Source organism: Brachyhypopomus gauderio, chromosome 7, assembly GCF_052324685.1.
Source record: "Brachyhypopomus gauderio isolate BG-103 chromosome 7, BGAUD_0.2, whole genome shotgun sequence".
Classification (NCBI taxonomy): Eukaryota; Metazoa; Chordata; class Actinopteri; order Gymnotiformes; family Hypopomidae; genus Brachyhypopomus; species Brachyhypopomus gauderio.
In genome coordinates this window covers 13,260,548-13,281,910 of record NC_135217.1, presented here as the reverse complement: position 1 = coordinate 13,281,910, position 21,363 = coordinate 13,260,548, and the positions used below count along the sequence as shown (strand labels likewise).

General features: G+C 46.7%; 1 protein-coding gene across 2 annotated transcripts; it reads left to right on the top strand.

Moving 5' to 3' along the window:
- The first annotated feature begins 3 nt into the window (after positions 1-3).
- usp20 (ubiquitin specific peptidase 20) lies at positions 4-21,096 on the top strand. 2 transcript variants are annotated; one of them, XM_077011887.1, is made up of 27 exons: positions 4-401; positions 1,853-1,957; positions 2,225-2,278; positions 2,483-2,545; positions 2,649-2,783; positions 3,145-3,247; positions 3,455-3,524; positions 3,682-3,795; positions 4,006-4,084; positions 4,611-5,058; positions 5,300-5,446; positions 5,567-5,679; positions 5,792-5,964; positions 6,679-6,773; positions 7,771-7,804; positions 7,945-7,990; positions 8,088-8,268; positions 8,416-8,542; positions 8,631-8,800; positions 9,071-9,152; positions 9,302-9,410; positions 9,844-9,946; positions 10,759-10,827; positions 10,936-11,094; positions 11,276-13,922; positions 19,776-19,855; positions 19,943-21,096. In XM_077011887.1, the coding sequence occupies exons 2-24, from the start codon at positions 1,877-1,879 to the stop codon at positions 11,088-11,090; spliced, it is 2,751 nt and encodes a 916-aa protein (XP_076868002.1). In that variant the 5' UTR covers positions 4-401; positions 1,853-1,876; the 3' UTR covers positions 11,091-11,094; positions 11,276-13,922; positions 19,776-19,855; positions 19,943-21,096. The 2 variants fall into 2 exon arrangements, with proteins under 2 accessions (XP_076868002.1, XP_076868000.1); XM_077011885.1 differs by having other exon boundaries at positions 19,776-21,096.
- The last annotated feature ends 267 nt before the right edge of the window (positions 21,097-21,363 follow it).

The following is a 21,363-nucleotide window of genomic DNA, read 5'->3' as shown; positions in this document are numbered from 1 at the left end:
GTCATACTTTCGTTACGTACTGATGGCTGTAAATTCAGAAGTGAATACGGCCGATCCTAGGTCGTTGCATATATAGATAATTAATCGTATTAATTTGAAATGTGCCTAAATGATCCCAAAGTCATGTTTTGTGGGATAGTAGACAACATTTCACTCGACAGAAACGACGGCGAAGCTCCAGCGAATGCCAGCGAGCTGACACGGAGCACAACATGCCTGACGTAAACCATGCTGCCGCCGCCGGGAGGAGGCGGAGCGGGCTGGGGCATCTTCGCTTTTGTTGCTAGTCCGCGTTAGGTTAGATAACTAGTTAGCTGGCCAGCGCTACAGGAGGCTAAAGTAATCTGACGTTTGGCCTAAAATGAGCGCGTACGAGTGTTTCGACGGTTTGCGCTGAGGAGGTAACTGCTCCGTCTTACATACGACGTGTCTGAGGACGAGTGTCATCGTGTTTTATGTTCACTACGAGAGGCTTTTGCTGGGTAGCTAACTAATGGCTTTTGCTGTTTGGATGTTTTAAAGGGATTTGGGGTAGTGTTGGTAAATAACTAGCCAGGTTAAAGATATTTCGGTGAGCTAAAGCTCCAGTTGGTCGTTTAGCACAGGTGGCTACTTTGTCAAACATAGCTGGTTTGGTTAAGCTAGCTACGTAGCTAATTAGTAATAACGTTGCTCGTAGTTACGTATACGTGACATAGCTGGTTAGATGGCTAGGTAGCTAGCTTTATATTTTCAAGTGTGCTTTTATTATCAGTGTCATCACCCAGGAGCAGCAATATCTACCAGATATACCAGATATAAATATTTCCCTTCCATCTTTTATGTCACGTAATTAATTGTTAGTACATGTTGACATATAGTAGCCCACGTCATGTGTCATTAAGAAATGGAAGCTGTCTATGGTTCCAGTGCTCATCGCTCCCCGCACTACGTAACCATGCCAGGCGAATGAAACAGCACTTTTAAAGTAACGCCTGCGTCCATTTGCTATATGGGTGCACACTGTTTGTAATGTATCATACACTATGTGGCCAAATGTATGTGGACATCTTGATGTCAGGCTTTCCTCAAACTGCTGTTGGAGGCATTAAACTGACTGAACTGCCTTTAAATGCTGTAGCATTAACATTAACCCTCACTGATTTTAAGGAGCCTAGCCCAAACTGTGAAAGACAAGCCCAGTGCATTATCCCATGATACCCCAGATTAGCTCCAGACTGGTGGACAGTGAAGCATGATTCATCACTCCAGAGAACACATTTCCACTGTCCCAGAATCCAGTGGTGTCACTAGGGTTCACCACTCCGGCCAGTGCTTGGCATTGTGTGTAGTATTCATAGGGTTGTTTACAGTGGTTCCACCATGTAAGGCAATTTCATAAACAAGGCAGTTTGGCACACTGTAATGAGTGATATCTCAGAGAAAGGCAAGAATTATTGATTTAGTACTCAGCTGTCCTGCTCTTTGCTTGGTATCCCAATGTGTTGTTGCTCCTGAATGCTTCCACATCACAATGGTAGGACTGGATTTGACCAGGGAACATCTAGCTGGGCAAAATGTTTGTAAATTAACTTTATGGCAAACCCCATGACAGCACCGTACTGAAGTGGCCAAGCTCTTCACTACAACCTGCTCTACTGCCAGATGGAAATAGCTTTGCTGGGTGCTTGAATTTATACACCTGTTACAATGGGTGTGGCTGAATCGTCTGAACTCATTAATTAAGCGTGTGCCCATACTTTTGGCCACATGGTGCCTTTCCAAATACTGGAGTATAGTTAGACCGAGTTCTTACAGATGATCTGTCATGCGACATTATTCTTTAATCGTGGTGCTTTGTTTCTCCATTTAGATTGAGTCACATCAGAACCACAAGATGACGGACAACGGAGATGTTTGCCCTCACCTGGATTCCATAGGTGAAGTGACCAAGGAGGAACTTCTACAGAAATCCAAGGTATAATATTTCATCGTAGTTCCTAAAGGATTAGTTCCTGCAGATCTTTCGTCTTCAACTCTTCTCCCTTTCCTAGGAGACAGGTGCCATGACCAAGTGCTCAGTCGGTTAGAAATGTTTTAGTATTTACAAAAACATGGATCAAATGTACTGAAGCCTTCAAATCAAGTTCTTTTTTAATCTACAAGCAGCAGCAGTGTGATCCAACCAGAGGGCATGGATGTGATATAAATTTCAGTGTTATCCATTGCTTTTCTTTTGCTTAAGGGCACATGTCAATCATGTGGAGTGGGCGGTCCCAACCTCTGGGCATGTCTGCAGGTGAGGAAGTAAATGGAGGTTTTGGTTCTAGAAGTAAATATTTGGCCTTTGACACACTGAAGACATAGCCACAGTTTGTCTAAGATTTTGCTATGTTGTACTTTCATTTCGCTTATATATAATACACACTACACTAGCACTTAAGTACAAATAGAATTTATCATATTGCTATTGTTGATAAGTAATGTTTTCTTGTTCCTATAGTGTGACTGTCCCTATGTAGGCTGTGGAGAGTCTTACTCAGATCACAGCACCACACACGCACAGGTAACACCAAACAATGCACGTGGCCATTCATGCATTGCTCTGCCTGCCTTTCGGTGCTGTTTAAGCGATCCAGGTGACTGCTTATCTGTTTGTCTGTCTGTAGGTGAAGAAGCACAATCTGACGGTGAACCTGACCACGTTCAGGGTGTGGTGTTACGTGTGTGAGAGGGAGGTGTTCCTGGAGCAGAGGCCCATGGTGCCAGTGATGGTGACTCATCGCCACAAAGTGATTGACCAGGTACAGGCTGCCCATCTGTGCCTGAGCCCCTGTGAGGCTTTTTAGAATGTCTCCTATTTCTTTTGTGCCCTTCATCTGCAAATATGAAATCGTTTTAAAAACAAAGTTATCATTTCATCATTTGCGTTCATGTCAAAAGGTCACACCTGTAACTACCACCTTCAGTGAGACTTCCAAATGCTATTTGCTCTGAAAACCCCAATTAAGAACATTTTAAAGAGCTATGAAAGACCAGGAAGTCTTGCATGTTTTTTCTCTGACTATTTTGACTATTTATGTATTTATTTGTGCATTTGTGGAGGTGGGTGGCATTACATGGTGCTGATGTACAAGTAGCATTTTGATTTAATTTCCCTCCCAGGACCCTCCTCCCCAGAACGTGTGTCACCCATTGAAGGCGGTGCCCATCGCCGTGGCCGACGAAGACGGCTCGGAGTCTGAGGAAGACGAGCTGAAGCCACGAGGTAGGGACACCCTGTAATAAATGTACATTTAGATTAAAAAATCTCTACCTCCTGTACCCAGGATGTTCCTGAAAGCAGATGTGATTTATACTGAATGTAGAGAAGGTGAAGTGAGGGATGAGGGAGTGAAAGAGAGAGTTGTTCATGCTCCTCCTGGTTTTGCCGTACCCACACCATTTGTTCCTCTACCCGTGTTCTTTTCCTCAGGTCTTACAGGGATGAAGAACATCGGAAATTCATGCTACATGAACGCAGCCCTGCAGGCCCTGTCCAACTGGTCGGTTCCCCTCCGCTGATCCTCCGTTAGGGATCCCAGCTGAACAAACTGGACCTGATAGATTGGAATTCAACAACAGATCATTTTACATTCTGTTTGAAAGGCGCCTGAAACGTATGATGATAACCGTGTGCCTCCCCTCTCTTTCCTACTATAGCCCACCTTTGACTCAGTTTTTCCTGGACTGCAGTGGGTTGGTTCGTACAGATAAGAAGCCTGCACTGTGCAAAAGCTATCAGAAACTCATCTCTGAGCTCTGGCACAAGAAACGGTAGAGTACAACACATACACACAAGAGTAATACAATTCACCTAGGGTTAATAAGGGCTCTAATTTGGGTGCTCTAATGAAGACCGATCATCATAATAAATGGGCGTTGCGACCTTCTGACCCACATGTTCTCATTCTTTCAGTCTCCTTTTTTAAGCTCCATGGTCTACTGCTTCATTCTGTGTTCTGTGTCATTCTCCTCTCTGTCTAGGCCCAGTTATGTGGTCCCCACTAATCTGTTTCATGGCATCAAACTGGTGAATCCTATGTTTCGAGGCTACGCTCAGCAGGTTTGTGAGGAACTCACAAAAGCGCAAAGCACAGTTTTTCTCACAAAGCCAAGATCTGGCATGTGTAGGCACACTAACTTGTTCTTCAGTACACACACACACTCTCACTAAAGCCTGGATTATACTTCTGCACATGTTCACAGATATGCACACGCAGATGTCCCATAGTTGTCAGCCAGCATCCTCAAATGTCTGCAGTTCACAGAAGGGCAGCGTCCCAATCAGAATGTGCAAGAAATGAGCAAAGAAGACAATCTGAGAAGAGAATGACTAAAACCCTAACTGAGTACTGGAGGCAGTGTAGGGAAAATCATCACAAGCTTCGTGTGAATATATAAATGTAATGCTGAACCTCTTCTGATGACGGATCCACAGTCTGCTCTTTTTGGTTTTCTCACTAGTTTGGTTTGGGTCAGGTTTGATTATTTTCTCGTGACTACCAGATAGCCAGTCAGCATTTGCTTGACACACAGTGGCTCCCATACGCGTGTCAGGGCAGGGAGTTGACACGCTGTTTGTCCTGCAGGACACTCAGGAGTTCTTGCGCTGTCTGATGGACCAGCTGCACGAGGAACTGAAGGAACCTCTTACCGTCGGCAGCGCCGCAGATGCCGACCCCGAGCGAGACGGACGGGGACACGGCGGCGGCGATCGCAGCCCCTCCGAGGACGACTTCCTCTCGTGCGACTCGGGCTCGGGGAGCGAGAGGGGCGACGGGGAGCGGGGAGGGGGCGGGGCGAGCGGAGGGGAGGCGGAGCTCCTGATCCAGGACGAGTGCGCGGGGCCGCGGGTGGGCGGCGGGATCTCCGAGAAGGAGAGGCTGAAGGACAGGAGGAGAGAGGAGGGCAGCGAGGAGAGGACGGCCGAGCCGGACGAGGACGCCGATGTGGACACCGCCGCACAGGACGAGCAGATGGATGGGGGCGGGGAGAGGGCGGGGCCAGCCAGGCCTGGACGATCTGACGGACACACGGGTACACGTACACTCACACATGTAGGCCTTACACAGCCAGTTACACTGCATACCACATGAAAGGATTTGGCTATAGCAGTTCTACTGCTTTGTAAATCTTTTAGAATAAAGAAGCACATTCGCATCATAATACTTATGGAATAATTTCTGTTAGAGCTGATTAAGTAATGTTTTCTACCAAGAGGACCTGAGTATCTTGAGATATACTCATATAGTAGCTGATTCTTGTTTTCTTCTGGCAGAACCTGATAATGAGGCCTCCATGCATCGCCCCGCCTCCCGTCCTTGTAGCCCCGCCCACAGTGTGCAGGAACTTCACTCAAAACTGTCCAGCACCCCGCCCAGGTCCAGCCCACTGAGAGCCAGCCCTGCCTACACCTTCAAGAAAGGTCTTCACATTTACGCTCAGTGTTATAAACATACTGTTACACCAGACCAACTTAAAACACTCTGTAGTTCTTATCACACACTACATTTCCCACAGCCCCACTCTCTTGTTCAACCCACAGCTCAGATGCCCCTGGGGACCAAGAAGAAGAAGCAGCCCCGTTTCCGCAGTGTAATTTCAGACATCTTTGATGGCTCCATCCTCAGCCTGGTGCAGTGTTTGACATGCGACCGGGTGAGTGAGGGTGCATGCAGCGCTGACCACTAGAGGGCAGCACCAACGTTTGTTCATAAGACCCTAAAACACTGCTAGTTTGGGACATTAATGGCATTGTCCATCTCTCCAGGTGTCCACCACGGTGGAGACGTTTCAGGATCTGTCTCTGCCCATCCCAGGGAAGGAGGACCTGGCCAAGCTCCACTCCTCCATACACCAGAGCACGCCGGCCAAGACGGGGGTGTGCACAGACACCTACGCCACGCAGGGCTGGATCTCCTACATCATGGATTCAATACGGAGGTGAGACTGAGAGGGAGTGAGAGATGGAGGTGAGACAGAGGGGGGGTGAGAGATGGAGGTGAGACAGAGGGGGGGTTAGAGATGGAGGTGAGACAGGGGGGGTGAGATGGAGGTGAGACTGAGAGGGAGTGAGAGATGGAGGTGAGACAGAGGGGGTGAGAGATGGAGGTGAGACCGAGGGGGGGTTAGAGATGGAGGTGAGACAGAGGGGGGGTGAGATGGAGGTGAGACAGAGGGGGGGTGAGATGGAGGTGAGACTGAGAGGGAGTGAGAGATGGAGGTGAGACAGAGGGGGGGTGAGAGATGGAGGTGAGACAGAGGGGGTGAGAGATGGAGGTGAGACAGAGGGGGGGTTAGAGATGGAGGTGAGACAGAGGGGGGGTTAGAGATGGAGGTGAGACTGAGAGGGAGTGAGAGATGGAGGTGAGACAGAGGGGGGGTGAGAGATGGAGGTGAGACAGAGGGGGTGAGAGATGGAGGTGAGACTGAGAGGGAGTGGGAGATGGAGGTGAGACTGAGAGGGAGTGAGAGATGGGGGTGAGACTGAGTGAGAGAGGTAAAACAGAGAATGAGAGACGGTACAATAATTAAAATAATTTTAGTGTCTTTCCCTTAAAGTGTGTGTGTGTGTGTGTGTGTGTGTGTGTGTGTGTGTGTGTGTGTGTGTGTGTGCATGCGTGCGTGCGTGCGCACACACGTGTGTGTCCTGTGCAGGTTCGTAGTGTCTTGCATCCCCAGCTGGTTCTGGGGTCCCATGGTAACGCTGGAGGACTGTCTGGCTGCGTTCTTCGCTGCTGATGAGCTCAAAGGTGAAACAGACTCCAGCTGCCACACACCTCTGCTCTACCACACACCTCTGCCCCGCCACACACCTCTGCCCCGCCACACACCTCTGCTCTACCACACACCTCTGCCCCGCCACACACCTCTGCCCCGCCACACACCTCTGCTCTACCACACACCTCTGCCCCGCCACACACCTCTGCTCTACCACACACCTCTGCCCCGCCACACACCTCTGCCCCGCCACACACCTCTGCCACACACCTCTGCCCCGCCACACACCTCTGCCCCGCCACACACCTCTGCCACACACCTCTGCCCCGCCACACACCTCTGCCACACACCTCTGCCCCGCCACACACCTCTGCCACACACCTCTGCTCCGCCACACACCTCTGCCACACACCTCTGCTCCGCCACACACCTCTGCCCCGCCACACACCTCTGCCCCGCCACACACCTCTGCCCCGCCACACACCTCTGCCCTGCCACACACCTCTGCTCTAACACACACCTCTGCTCTAACACACACCTCTGCCCCGCCACACACCTCTGCCCCGCCACACACCTCTGCCCTGCCACACACCTCTGCTCCGCCACACACCTCTGCTCCGCCACACACCTCTGCTCCGCCACACACCTCTGCTCCGCCACACACCTCTGCCCCGCCACACACCTCTGCCCCGCCACACACCTCTGCTCCGCCACACACCTCTGCTCCGCCACACACCTCTGCCCCGCCACACACCTCTGCCCCGCCACACACCTCTGCTCCGCCACACACCTCTGCCCCGCCACACACCTCTGCTCCGCCACACACCTCTGCCCTGCCACACACCTCTGCTCTAACACACACCTCTGCTCCGCCACACACCTCTGCTCCGCCACACACCTCTGCCCTGCCACACACCTCTGCCACACACCTCTGCTCTACCACACACCTCTGCTCTACCACACACCTCTGCCCTGCTTGTCTGCTCTCACACCAAATGCCTCTAAAGCTCTGAATGTTCTTCTTTTAAGGGGACAACATGTACAGCTGTGAGCGGTGTAAAAAGTGAGTGCCTCCATAAACGTAACACATTCGTTTTGTAATCATGGTTTACTGTACTAATGTAGCAAATGAACGTTTTTAAACGTTCATTTGTCAGAAAGTGAGAACATCTGAAAACAAAATGAATTTGTTCATTTCCGCAGGTTGAGAAATGGCGTGAAGTATTGTAAAGTCCTGCGGCTACCAGAGGCGAGTGTCTCCTTTCGATCTTGGTAAAAAAAATGTATTATTACTTGCTGAGGCTGAGAGAGCCACACCAGTTTAAACATTGCGTTCCCTCCCGCAGATTCTGTGTGTCCACCTGAAGCGGTTCCGCCATGAGGTGATGTACTCGTTCAAGATCAGCAGCCATGTCTCCTTCCCCCTGGAGGGTCTGGAGCTGCGACCTTTCCTGGCCAAGGAGAGCTCCTCGCAGGTCACGACCTACGACCTGCTCTCCGTCATCTGTCACCATGGCACCGCAGGCAGTGAGTCCGACCCCTCCTGGCGTTTCTCAGAACCCGAAAGTTGTTTAATGTAGTGGGAACGTGAGATGCAGGTGTCTTGGAGGGTGACTGCAAACTCCAGAGGGCGCTAGATCGCAGCGTGCTGAGGCGTCCTTTTCTTTTCCCTAGGTGGACACTACACAGCGTACTGTCAGAACGTCATTAACGGCCAGTGGTACGAGTTTGATGACCAGTACGTGACGGAGGTCCACGAAACGGTGGTGCAGAACGCCGAGGCCTACGTGCTCTTTTATAGGTGAGGGATCGGTTCAGACGGACCCCAGAGACCCGACCTCCCATTAAAATCCTCTCTCTCTCTCTCTCTCTCTCTCTCTCTCTCTCAGAAAGAGCAGTGAGGAGTCGGTGAGGGAGAGACAGAAGGTCATAGCTCTGGCCAATCTGAAAGAGCCCAGTCTCCTGCAGTTCTATATCTCCAGAGAATGGCTCAACAAATTCAACACCTTCACTGAACCAGGACCCATCTCTAACCATACCTTCCTGTGTCAGCACGGAGGTACAGATGTAGCTCACACACACACACACACACACACACACACACACACACACACACACACACACACACACACACACCCCTACTCAGCATCCATGTCACACTTGTCTTTGATGTTTTAATGAAATTTGCTTGCATTGACCTAATAGGTTTTAGCAAAACTTAGATGCAACTGGAAGAATATTGGAATATTTCATCGTTAAAAGCAGAATCTCATATCCAGTTGCTTTAAGTTGTTGAAAAGATGCTCACGGGAGTTGCCATGTTTTGCAGGAATCCCCCCTAACAAGTATCACTACATCGACGACCTGGTTGTGATCCTGCCCCAGAACGTGTGGGAATACCTCTACAACAGGTGAGTGGTGACTGAGTCACACTAGTGTCACTCGATTGGGGGGGCTGGGTGGGTGGGACTAACGCGGATGTGGCTTCCTCTGGCGCAGGTTCGGGGGGGGGGGGGCTGGGTGGGTGGGACTAACGCGGATGTGGCTTCCTCTGGCGCAGGTTCGGGGGCGGGCCCGCCGTTAACCACCTGTATGTGTGCTCCATCTGCCAAGTGGAGATTGAGGCGGTGGCTAAGCGCAGGAAGGTGGAGATCGACACGTTCATCAAGGTGAGAGAAGAGTGCTTTTAGAATGGATGTGAGGGGAAGAGGACACACACACACACACACACACACACTGTCTCGTTGTCACACATAAACACAGGAATGTTCTCACGTGTGTACACTCACCCCTATTCAAACACATTTGGGAAACTGTATGCCTGAGTATGTGGTGTTTGTTTGTCTTCCATCTATTTGTGTACGTTTTCCTCGGTTTGTGGAAAGGATCAGATAAACCTTCCATATCTCTGGTTTCTTTTCTCTCTCTCTCCCTCTCTCTCTCTCTCTCTCCCTTTCTCTCTCTCCCTTTCTCTCTCTCTCTCTCTCCCTCTCTCTCTCTCTCTCTCTCTCTCTCTCTCTCTCTCTCTCTCTCTCTCTCTCTCTCTCTCTCTCTCTCTCTCTCTCTCTCTCTCTCTCTCTCTCTCTCTCTCTCTCTCTCCAGCTCAATAAGGAGTTCCAGGCTGAGGAAGCCCCAGCTGTCATCCTGTGCATCAGCATGCAGTGGTTCCGGGAGTGGGAGAGCTTCGTCAAGGGCAAAGACAACGGTACCCGCACCGACGGCATCTCGGTCACGCGTGAATCGCCATGAAGGCCCTCGGGGCAGCAGGACCCGTGTTTAGTGAAGCGGGCCCTTCCTCTGCACAGCCACAGGAAGAGTGTGCAGTGCCCTTGAAGCTCGGGTGTCAGCGGGACCAGCGCACATGGCTGCTCTGACCGACTGAACGTCAGTCCACCTGTGGTTTACTGTTGGATGTATAACTAGGAGATGTTTTAATATAGATATAGTTATGTTCAGGAAGCACTGAAAGTAATAATAGGAAGAACTGGAAGATTATCAGAGCAACAAGGGCATTTGGGTTTCTCACTCAGTGCCTTTATAGCAGGAATCTCTTAAATGTGAAGAATGCAGGTTGGTTTTTGCTAGGCCTCAAATGCACTGCATGTGAGAATATAGGTCTAGTTCTGGTTCTGTATGGCTATACCCTGCGCTAGAATACTGTGCCTAGAGGCCCCCAGGAGGCAGAAGCATCGGCGTTTCTTAAGTGAACTATAAGCAGCCGCACTGTTATCTCCAAACACTGCCGTCCCTGCTGAATTTCTCTCTTGCTCTGACACAGTCACACACACACACACACACACACACACACACACACACACACACACACACACACACACTCCCTTTCCATAATGCAAACATTTTGAGACCACCAGTTTGCCAGGACCACCCACATATGTTATGCCTCCTCCTTGCTTAAAACAGCCTCCCGTCCTCTTGATTTCGTCCCTTCTCATTGCCCATGTCTTCCCTCTATCTCCTTTCTGCCTCTTCTCTCTCTCCCTCCATCATGCGCTCAAGAGCCTCCGGGGCCGATCGACAACAGCAAGATCGGCGTGATGAAGGCCGGCCACGTCCAGCTCAAACAGGGTGAGGCTGGTTCGATGTACGCGCTTCAAATCGGAGAAATGCACCGGCCCCTCTGCTGTAGCCAGCAGCACTAATAACTCTCCCCCCCCCCGGGACGCGCGCTCGCAGGGGCCGACTACGGACAGATCTCCGCAGAGACGTGGCAGTACTTGTTGGGGATTTACGGCGGTGGGCCGGAGATTTCCGCACGGCAGAGCGTGAACCCCCCCGACCCCAGCGGCCACGGGGAAAGGAAGATCGAGGCGGAAACCCGTGCCCTCTGAGACAGTAAGACACCCCCGCGCGGCCGTAGGCACGGCGAGGAAAATGCAGAATAATAATTCAGCGTGCATGCTCCATGGCACATACCTGGCAGTGCTGACTTGCCTTCCTCTGTTTGGAAATTTGAATTCCTGAATAGGAGTAGTTGGTGTAGACTTTCCCTAATCCTCTCACCTTTCCTGTGTAGGTGGATGTCCGGAATGTGGAACAGCGTGTTCGCGCCATGTGTACGTCTGCTTTTCACGCAAGCGGCAGGCGCGAGCCCCCAATGTCGCGGCCCGTCACCTGTAGAACCCGTGGACGTCTAGTAACGCACAGCTGGTAGAGTAGAAGACTAGAAGGTGATTGTACTGGACAGTAATGCAGAGTAAGCCCACTCATACGGTCAGGAGAATGGGGTTCCTTCCCTTTACCTCAATGCCCCTGACAGCACGCTCAAAAACACAACTTATTTCTACCCCCTACCAATTTTCCTGTTATACATGTGTATATAAACACACCGGCTCTCTGACAATAGGGGAGATGGGTTTGACATGCATTATGTGGCCTAGAGGAGACGCGATAGGTTGTAGACACTTACTGCCAGGGAGATTTAGCAGACCAGACTTCCAAAAGAGCAGCATTACTCACTGTATGTTTGAAGCTGGCTCTGCATTCATCTGCGCTCCCGTTCTGCAAACACACTGCCCCAACCCACACACAGAGGAGCCAGAGAAATCCTCTCAGAGTCAGCCGCCATAGGTGGAGTCCTCCCATGTCTTCTGACTGTTAAGCCTCACTTCCTTAGGATTTAATGTAAAGTGATTAAACCAGTAGAAACTGGAAATAGCTGCGTATTAAAAGGGACTCTGGAGCTCACCTTGACGTCAGATGTGAACAGGTTCAGTGTCGGCTACAGCTGATCAAGAGTCACTCCTCAATCTCAAATTGATTCCTTCTAATAGCAACTAATGCCGTTGTTCTGTATAGTAACCTCTTGGCAGTCAATAGTTAATAACCTGCACTTCAGGTGAGTCATTCTAAGTCATGTCAAGGTGTTGGGCGAAGTTCTTATTTGAACCATTTTTGATTTATCGGTGGCACGATCATGTTGAATGCTATTCCATGTGCACTTATGTTTCACATGACCAAGATGAACCAGACTATATCAAACATATTACATCAGAAGTGAAATAGGAAATCTAAAGTTTACTGTAAGGGAAGTGATGTCATCTCTTCCCACCCATTTTTGTCAGCTCACTAAGATTGGTTTGGCAGGTGTCATTTTAGGGAATAACAGTGATTTTCATTATAGCTGCCACCTTTGAAATATTACATACTGCTTTAGTTGTAACTGACTCTGGTGGTCACAGAGATACATGTCATTTTTACAGCTGGCCTGCGTTGTAATATTAATTTCTTAAAGTAGTCTGTCCTACACGTTCTTGGTCCAGGTTACCGTAATGTGAAAGGGAACCAGTGAATATTTGTTTGCATGGCAGCATTTACTATTGTTGGTGACTCTGTTAGGCCTACACGTCCAAAAATTTGCTTCCCGCAGTGGAAATGGACAAAGACATTTGGGCAGTCTAACCCTGCCTTTTACCATCGTTGAATTTACCAAAGTTGACCATTGACCTGGTCACACCAGACCCCTCCCAACCCGACATTACTAGACGCTTGATTGGTAGTTTGGGTTTCTATTATCAGTTATGGGCATGTGCAATCAGGTGAAGGAAGGAGGCGGACCAGCTCGAGGAGATTATACGGTTCAGTTCAAACTGACGAATCAGCTACAGATGATGGTGAATATAATGTTAACATGATATTGTGCATCTCAGATGAGATGTTGGGTAAGTGTTGGATAGATGAAACAAGCCGTACATCACTGTCGTATCAGCTTGATCCAATTGTGAGTCCCATCCGTGTTTGAATCATGTATATTTCAATATTTACTCATTTCACAATTTTATTTATATAAACCTGAGCAAAAGGTTGTGCTATGTGGACCAGTTACTGACAGCTTGATGGTTTGCTAGCTGGTATTCAAAACCTAATAATAATAACAACAATGATAAATAACATCGGAACAAAGATAAGTCTGTTAATGCTTGTGATGTTAATTGCCACCATTTCACATTGCAAGCTTAGTGCTGGTGTTGTTTTTCCAGTCTCAGATTCTGAGTGTATAAATGTCTCTCAAGTGTATTGTGCACTTGACAAGTTAACTAATAAAGCCTGTTCTTTCTTCACCTCGTTTATTTCCAAACGTTACCAAAGGAGAACAACGTGTAAAAGCATCTAAGGTTCAGACATTCTAATAACCAAGCACCAGTAATATCTCACGTTTTTATTAAAGGTGTGCAACACTGTCTGATTTGTCTGGAATATTTAAGTACCATCGATTTGAATGTTTGCTTTTGAAGTGTTGATACAAATGACAACTTATTTTTTTTTTTATCTCATCTTTATATCTGGCATATCATGGAAATATAGGCCTACTGTTGTTGTTTTTTTTACCATTGCTTTCCAAATATCCCAGTAAAGAGATTTCAGCCTCTAACTTAGCATCCGACCTTAATCCCATCTCCATCCTTTATTCGTCACGCTTACATCCTTCTCTCATTCTCCTTCCTTTTGCGGTCCCTTCCAACGCTCCGCAGCACGCGGCCCACACCGTCGCCCCGCCGGGAGCGTGCGTGCGTTCGTGAGCGCGCGCTCCCGCTTGTCACTGAGACAGGAGTAGTAGTGATATCAAGGTTCGAGTCCCGTCCGTTCCGTTTTACAGGCAGACGATGGGAAGCCGAGATAAGAGAGGTCAGCGGCTGGACATTGGTCTTCTGCAGTTTCCCAAAGTAAGTGTTTGTATTTAACGTAATCAGTATCCTATTAGCAGGCTGTTGTGTGTCCTCGCGCAGCCGGTGGCGTGTACAGCTGCTCCCACTGTCCTCCGGCAAACAGCTGCTCGTGCAGCGCTGGCGTGGCTAACGGAAACCTCTCCGGGCGCTTTCTGCAAGAAGGGTGTGTGCTCCGTTACAGGCCTGTTAGACCAGCACCTTGTTGGATCCTAGTGATCAAATATGCCTGGCAACCGATTAGCTGAATGTAATTCCCTCCATATTGGCTCTCTTTGCGGTTTTGTAACCTATAGAATATACTGAAGCCTATCTCCCGGGACCGTTGTGTATATCAGAAACCTTACGGTCTGTGTTGTAGACATGTTGACAAATACCGATAAATTAAAAACTGGATCATGGTTTTCAAATAGCGTCACGTCTGAATGGTAGAATCCTCAGTTTGGGCATTAATTTCTGCTAAACGTGGGGCAGCACATCTTCATTTTTAATGTTAATTACTGATATCCCTGACATTGGTTTATGTGCAATTTAATTTAAATAATTTAACCCACCTCCCAAATTTCTGTACATGTTTACATCGCATATCTAGAGTACTGGTTCACGTCTAAACACGTTTTCCTTCCATTTCATTTGTAATGTGAATGTAATGCGTTGACTTTATTTTCGCTTAACTGGGGAGCTCCAATGACCAAGATCATTTTTCCGTTAAATTATCGCTATAAAAACATGCGGTAGTAAACATTTAACTTCTCTAAGCATATCAAATGGTAGGCCTACTTCCGCTCAAGGCGATTTGGGATTTGCGTTTAATTGATCTTTTGCGTTCTAATGCTTAATGCTTGGCTTCAGTGGCGAGATTCATCACAACCAGAGGTGTTTAAAACCCTGCGCTACATGTTCGAGGTGTGCATTTTCTACACCTGTACTTCAGACTGTAAAGCTAAAAATCCTGCCCAGGAATTTGATTTAGCCTTACTTCCTCAAGCAATATACCATGTATGCAATGTATGTTGTTGATCATAGATTTGAGTTCTGGTCTATAAAATGTGAGATCAAATCATAGAAGTATTTTGTCTAGGCTACTGGTTAGGTATGCTTTTGTGTTATCTGCATTATCTGTAGTTCATTGTCTGAAAAAAATATTTCAGAGTCCAATGGCAAAAATATAGCCGCAAGCGGCGATTGGCGGGTTCACACACAAATAGGCATATTTTGGCCTCAATAGGCAAAAGGAAGCCCAAAAGGTCCTTTAGACCTAAAAGTGAAAAGAAGCTGTTTGGGTTTGGCCAGTGTGTGCTCTACAGATAGTGTGTGATGACATCTGCGTGTGTCAGAAAGGGAGACACAGAAATAGCACATCTGGCTAGGGCTGCATCTATGTGAACAATATAGGAAGGCCTATATTGTGTCTATACATGATTGGGCCTGTATATTACAGACAGAGAGAGATTGAGGGTGCCAGAGACTATGCTTTGTTAATTCACTCCTTGCACACCTTGCACGCCTAACATGACTGCCCGTGTATTCAAAGTATGAATGTAGTCTGCAAAGCCTGGCATTACATGACTGACATGACTGGCATGACTGACATAACTGATATGACTGAAATGACATCACTGGCATGATGAACAAAAGTAATATGACTGATATGACTGACATAACTGGAATGAGTGACATGACTGGCATGACTGTAATGACATGACTGATATGACTTATGTCTGACATGACTGGACTGACATGACTGATATGACTGGACTGAAATGACTGACATGACTGGACTGACATGACTGTTATGACTGGACAGATATGCATACAAACTATACATACATTTAGGTAGAAGTGTGTGTGTGTGTGTGTGTGTGTGTGTGTGTGTGTGTGTGTGTGTGTGTGTGTGTGTGTGTGTGTGGTAGTGTATGTACTGAAACTATGACAACATATACTAATACATACATACATAAGTATACATAGAAACTATACATACATATAGGTATAAAGGTGTGTGTGTCTGTGTGTTTGTGTGAGAGAGAGAGACAAAAAAGAAGCCAAATATCAGTTTGTATGAGCATGTGTTAGTCACTGAGATATGGGTGGGTATGGCTAGGGAAGTGTCATTGTGAATGCTATAGGAAGGCCTGCTTGTGCCTGTATGTGTGTGTGCCTGGTTAATAGACACAGAGAGATCTAGGTAGCCAGAGCAATGTTTACTTAGGGCACAGAGATGGGAGGGGGAATGTGGGTGAGAGTGTGAGAGAGACTGAGAGTGTGAGTTTCAGCTTGCGTGCGTGTGAGAAGGAGAAGGTGACAGAGGGACTTTACATGCATTCTTATGCATTGTATATAATACTGCACTGTAGAGCCATACGATAACCGATTTAGATGAAACTTGACAAATTTGTTCAGGATGGGATTCTGAATGGGCTTGTGCATTTTGGTCAGAATTGGGTAAAATATGAAAGAGCTTTAAGAATATGAATATTATATGTATCGATGCTGTCCATTAAAAAAATATTTAGCAGGTATAAGTGTCCTCAAATTCAAAATCTTTGGGTTGTTTTTTGATTTCACACTCTGTAGAGTATTATAAGACTTTGCTTGACATGATAGTATGAAAATCCTAGGAGGAGTATGAAAAATGATGATTTCAAACTATTATTAACTGTAAATAAACTGTGCATTTTTTAATAGGACATGTAATGGGAAAATTGTTCGCACTACTGCAAGGAATCAAAAGAGTCCAATTGCATGTTCCCAAGTGGAATTATGTAGGGGATACACTTGCTTTTTTTGCAATAGCGCCCCCCAGTGGCCAATCGACACCCGGCTGGATTATGTCATAGGGGGCGTGCACTTGTCCACACCCAAGAGGTTTCGTGCAGATCGACCAATGGTAAGCCTGTCAAACGCGTGCCGATCACTGATTGGCCGATTACGTCAGCCATTTTGGAAGTATGGCATGTCTGCTTTAGGACCTGGTTTCCAGAGGCCCATAGATGATGTCTGTCAAGTTTCATGTGGATCGGCCAATCTGAGTGCATGGGGCAAATTTTTGCATGTTATAGCGCCCCCTAGCAGGTGAGGTATGGCAACCACTGCGAGCTGCCCCAGACCCTCACACGGAAGCTGTCTGTGAAGTGCCATCTCATTACATGCAAGTTTTCTTAAGTTAGAGTTCCATATGTGCAAAATTTACTATTGAATTTACGCCCCCTCATTTGATTGGCTTATACTGACTAGGTAGTGAAGAAATTAGCATTTTTGTTGGATACATTTTAAACTAGACTCAGACTCTTCTGAACGTTTTGATACCACATATGTGCACGTATGTGAAAAATCCAGGGACTAGTTCGCGCTCAAAGATGTGTGTGATTTTGCACATCATGCAAATTAACTCGAAATCTAAGTGGGCGGAGCTTAATGGTTGTATATTAATTGTCCTATTGAATTTAGTCAAGGAATGCATAGGAACTGGAATTTTGGTTCTAGTACCTACGGTGTAGGAGATATGGACAAAAAGTCAATATGGTCTGCTATAGCGCCACCATCAGGCCAATTTGGGGTCCCTGTATGGGAATCTGGTCCTTGGAGGTAACTGAACCTTTTTGCCAAGATTGGGTTTTCTAGGCATTACGGTCTAGGCTGCACGATGCATTTTATGTCAAAAAATGGGCAAAAGAATAAGAAAAATACCAGCAATTACAATAGGGTTCCCACACTATGTGTGTGTGAACCCTAATAAAGAATGAAGACCAGGTGAGGCAGTCCTACATGAATGAGATGATGACAGAATGAAATGAAGGATATTGTAGAAGAGAGCAGGCCAAACTTATGGCTGCTAGCTCGCTACAGCACAGGGTCAAAGTTCAAGTGAAAGGGTTTAAACACACACCAGGTGGGAAGCCTGCTTTATCTTAGCACAGGAGGTCCCAAACCCCCGGCCAGTAGAGGTTTCCCATTGCACTGCAAATATATACAGAAACCTAAGACCGACTTTGCAGTGGCAACTGCCTTGGAACTGCCTTGACAACAAAACAAGCTAGTCAGTACTGGATAGACAAGACCACTTCTTGTCCTCAAAAGCCAGCGTGATGGTGGGCAAACCAAGTATTGAAATCACATCAGAAGAGAAAGGTGAGGCCATCGTGGCACTAGCTCCCTTCAGTGCTGCTGGGGATTATGGGCCACAGGTGGCCATTTTGAATGCAAAAGTGAAAAACAGAAGGCTTTATAACATCTCCCCAGCATTCTTTTTTGTGCATGTATTGTGCATGTGTTGGAAAATAGATGGATCTTTGGTGAACTTCTGGATTTGGGAAGCAGTTTGTGAGAATGCTTGACAAAGCAGACCCTAGACCACACACACCCCTGGGCTGGCACGACAGTCAAGTGTACAACATGGAGTTCCTGCAGCTTATGAAATCCTTCAATGTCCTGTGATGTGGAATCTGTCAAATATAACCCACTGTCACCAACCAGCTGACAAGTCCTTCAAATACTTGAACTGTTTGAACTTTCTCTGACAACAGACATGACACTGGCCAGAGACACCACCCCCATTTGCTGATAGAGGGTTGGGGCAGAAATGGTCATACCGGAATGCCTTTGTCCAACTGACAGATACCGACACTGAAGAGTAAAGGGAAGAGCACATCTCTGTCCTTCTTAACCTGTTCTCTGTTCTCACCAGGCAAAGAAGCCAGACAAGAAAGTGGTCCAAACCACCTACCTTTAACCTTACAAGTGATTAATACTTCTCATACATAGTAAAATTAAAACCAGCAATCACAAAATCATATGACAAACAAAGAAAACACATTTGGTAATGAGCCAATCACAAGAAGAGAGGGCGGTGACATCTGTGAGGATCACAGGGTTACATGAGTGGCAGAGGATCCCAAGAAGATAAGAGTGGGTAAAGTGTGAGATATATGAAGAATGGCTCCATCAGACATGTCCAGAACATATGTGATTTATGTGACTGTAGATTGTTTACTGAGATTAGGTGCCATGATAAATATGAAATAGTAAATAGAATGTGATTAAATGTAAATCTATAAGAAAATAATTGCATTACATTGGGTTATTTCAGCCCCCGCAATCTGTTTAAATCAAATATTGTGTCCAACTTTCAAAATTTGGTTGTCCCACTGTTTACTATAAAGGTTTGGTGTTTGGAATCGAGTGTGTTCCTGGTTATTTAAGTACAGAGAAAATCCTCTGTATATTATATATTTAATATACGTATATTCTATATGTATATTAATACATTAGTCTTCTTTAGCTGTGCATTTGGGTTTTTTGTCTACTCCAGCCTGCCATTATGAGGTCTGCAGCGTGAGACTACATGCCAGCTAGGAGCTCATTTTAAAAACTTTAAAGTCATTTCTTGACATGTTCTTATTCGAAATCATACAGTGGCCTAGAAGTCCTAAGCAAAATAAATCAGGTGTGTGAGGCAGCAGCCAATCACAAGTGCCATAGGTGTAGGGCAAAAGCTAGTGTTACTATTGCGCGTCATACATGTGTTGAGAGTGTCAAAATTACAGTGAATTACACATGATCTCGAGAGAACAGGACATTTCAGACAGCTCACACAGCTTATGAAAGGCTGTTTCTATCTCTACATATTTTACTACAGTATACTGCAGTTACTCACCTGGAATCTTTGGAGATTACACTGTAAGTATCAGAAGCGTGCAAAATAAGTTCCAGGAAATAACAATCTAAAATGTGGGCTTATAAGGGGTTACTGAACTGTAATTTGTTTTACTCTTTTCCACCTCTGATACTGGGAACCAGCTATCCCACCCTGAGAACCAGAGACTGAGCTCAGTATCACCATTCTCTCCACAGGCAGGCCAGGAAGCTGAATGACTGTGAGCTGATGGCACCTTAGAGCTCACAGCAGCATATTCAAGCAACTGACGCTGCAGGTCAGCACATTCCTTCAAGGATCTTCCATGACTGGCAATTCAGATATCTGTCATAACTAGTTTGACTCATATAATCTGTTTAATAAGGACTGGAGCTAAACACAACCCTGTCCAGAGTGGTTGAATAGACTTGAAGAACCTTAAAGGCAGATGCTCCTTGAAGAACATTTAAAGGCAGATATTCCTTGAAGAACCTTTAAAGGCAGATGTGCCTTAAAGAACCTAGATTGCTACGGTTCCTCCTCAGTGGTGTAGGTCAAAGCTGAACTGGGCGTGGTATCATTACCCTATAACACATGAACTGCCATTCACAGACACCTGAGACACTTCCTCCTTTACTTTATTCTCTGTGCCATGTTATTATAGTCACTAGCCCCAGGCGAGGGTTCGCCAGGTTTCTAACAAACAGTCACACCAACACATTCCAAAGGTTTCTGTCTGCTTGGAACACATGCAGACAGTCATTCACTCACTGTCCTGTGGGGAACTGCTATTGCTCTCCTCAAACAAACACTTCTGCCACATGTTAGACAAATGCCATTGTCCAAATCCAAGCACTGCATTTGTTAAGCTAATAGGTCTGACATTAATAGATGGTTTACAGGTATGAGTCGGTACCTATAGAGTAAGCAGAGCCTTTATATGTGTAGTGCGATGTGATGCAATTGGCCTCAAGATTAAACGTGTGCCAAAATACTTTGCTGTTGTTTTCAAATCAAATGTGTGAACAGCCTGAAACGTTCCCTGAGAAAAGTTCACTGTCTGAGAGCCGGCACAAGTAGATCATTTGCCCGTGATCATGTCTGGGGTGCCTATGTGACGACCACGCTGGGTTGAAGCTGAACGCAGCAATGGGCTGTGCGATATGCACGCGGCTGACCGGCGGCTGGAACGCGTCTGCCTCACAGGCCGCTCCGCGAGCCATGGACCTCACCGGCTTTGCTGAAGTCCCGCTGCAGGACTACCGCAGACTGGCCGGCCCGCACTGTACCTCATATCTCTCGGATTTGGACGACGGCTGCGACGACGGAACAAGTACAAGCTCCTCATCGGACTATTTTGGAATAGACGATTGACGGCTGTTATTTCACAGCATACATGGATGCATGTAGCCTACTCAAAAAATGTTCTGTCGTAGAACGATCTTCTTTGTTTATGATATACGTAAGGGAGGAAAGAGCACTGGAAGACGTTATTTCTTTATAAGCATATGTTATATAAACATTTAACAAGCATGTGAATTCCTTTGGTGCCCTGAGTATTATTTGCACTAACCAACCACAAAAATGCTGGTTACCTTTTCCTAAAGTGTGCTCATTCTCTGTCTTCAAGCTTAGGAATCTAAAATATATTGTATATTCCATATATCGTGGATTTAATAAAAGTAATGGAGCTGATTAGCAATGTGATAGTTCAAGCTGTCTTCTCAGCAATCATAATACACTTGTCTGAAATCACAGCCAAGTACTGCCGTGGTAAATTAATAATGGATATTATATCTGAAATAT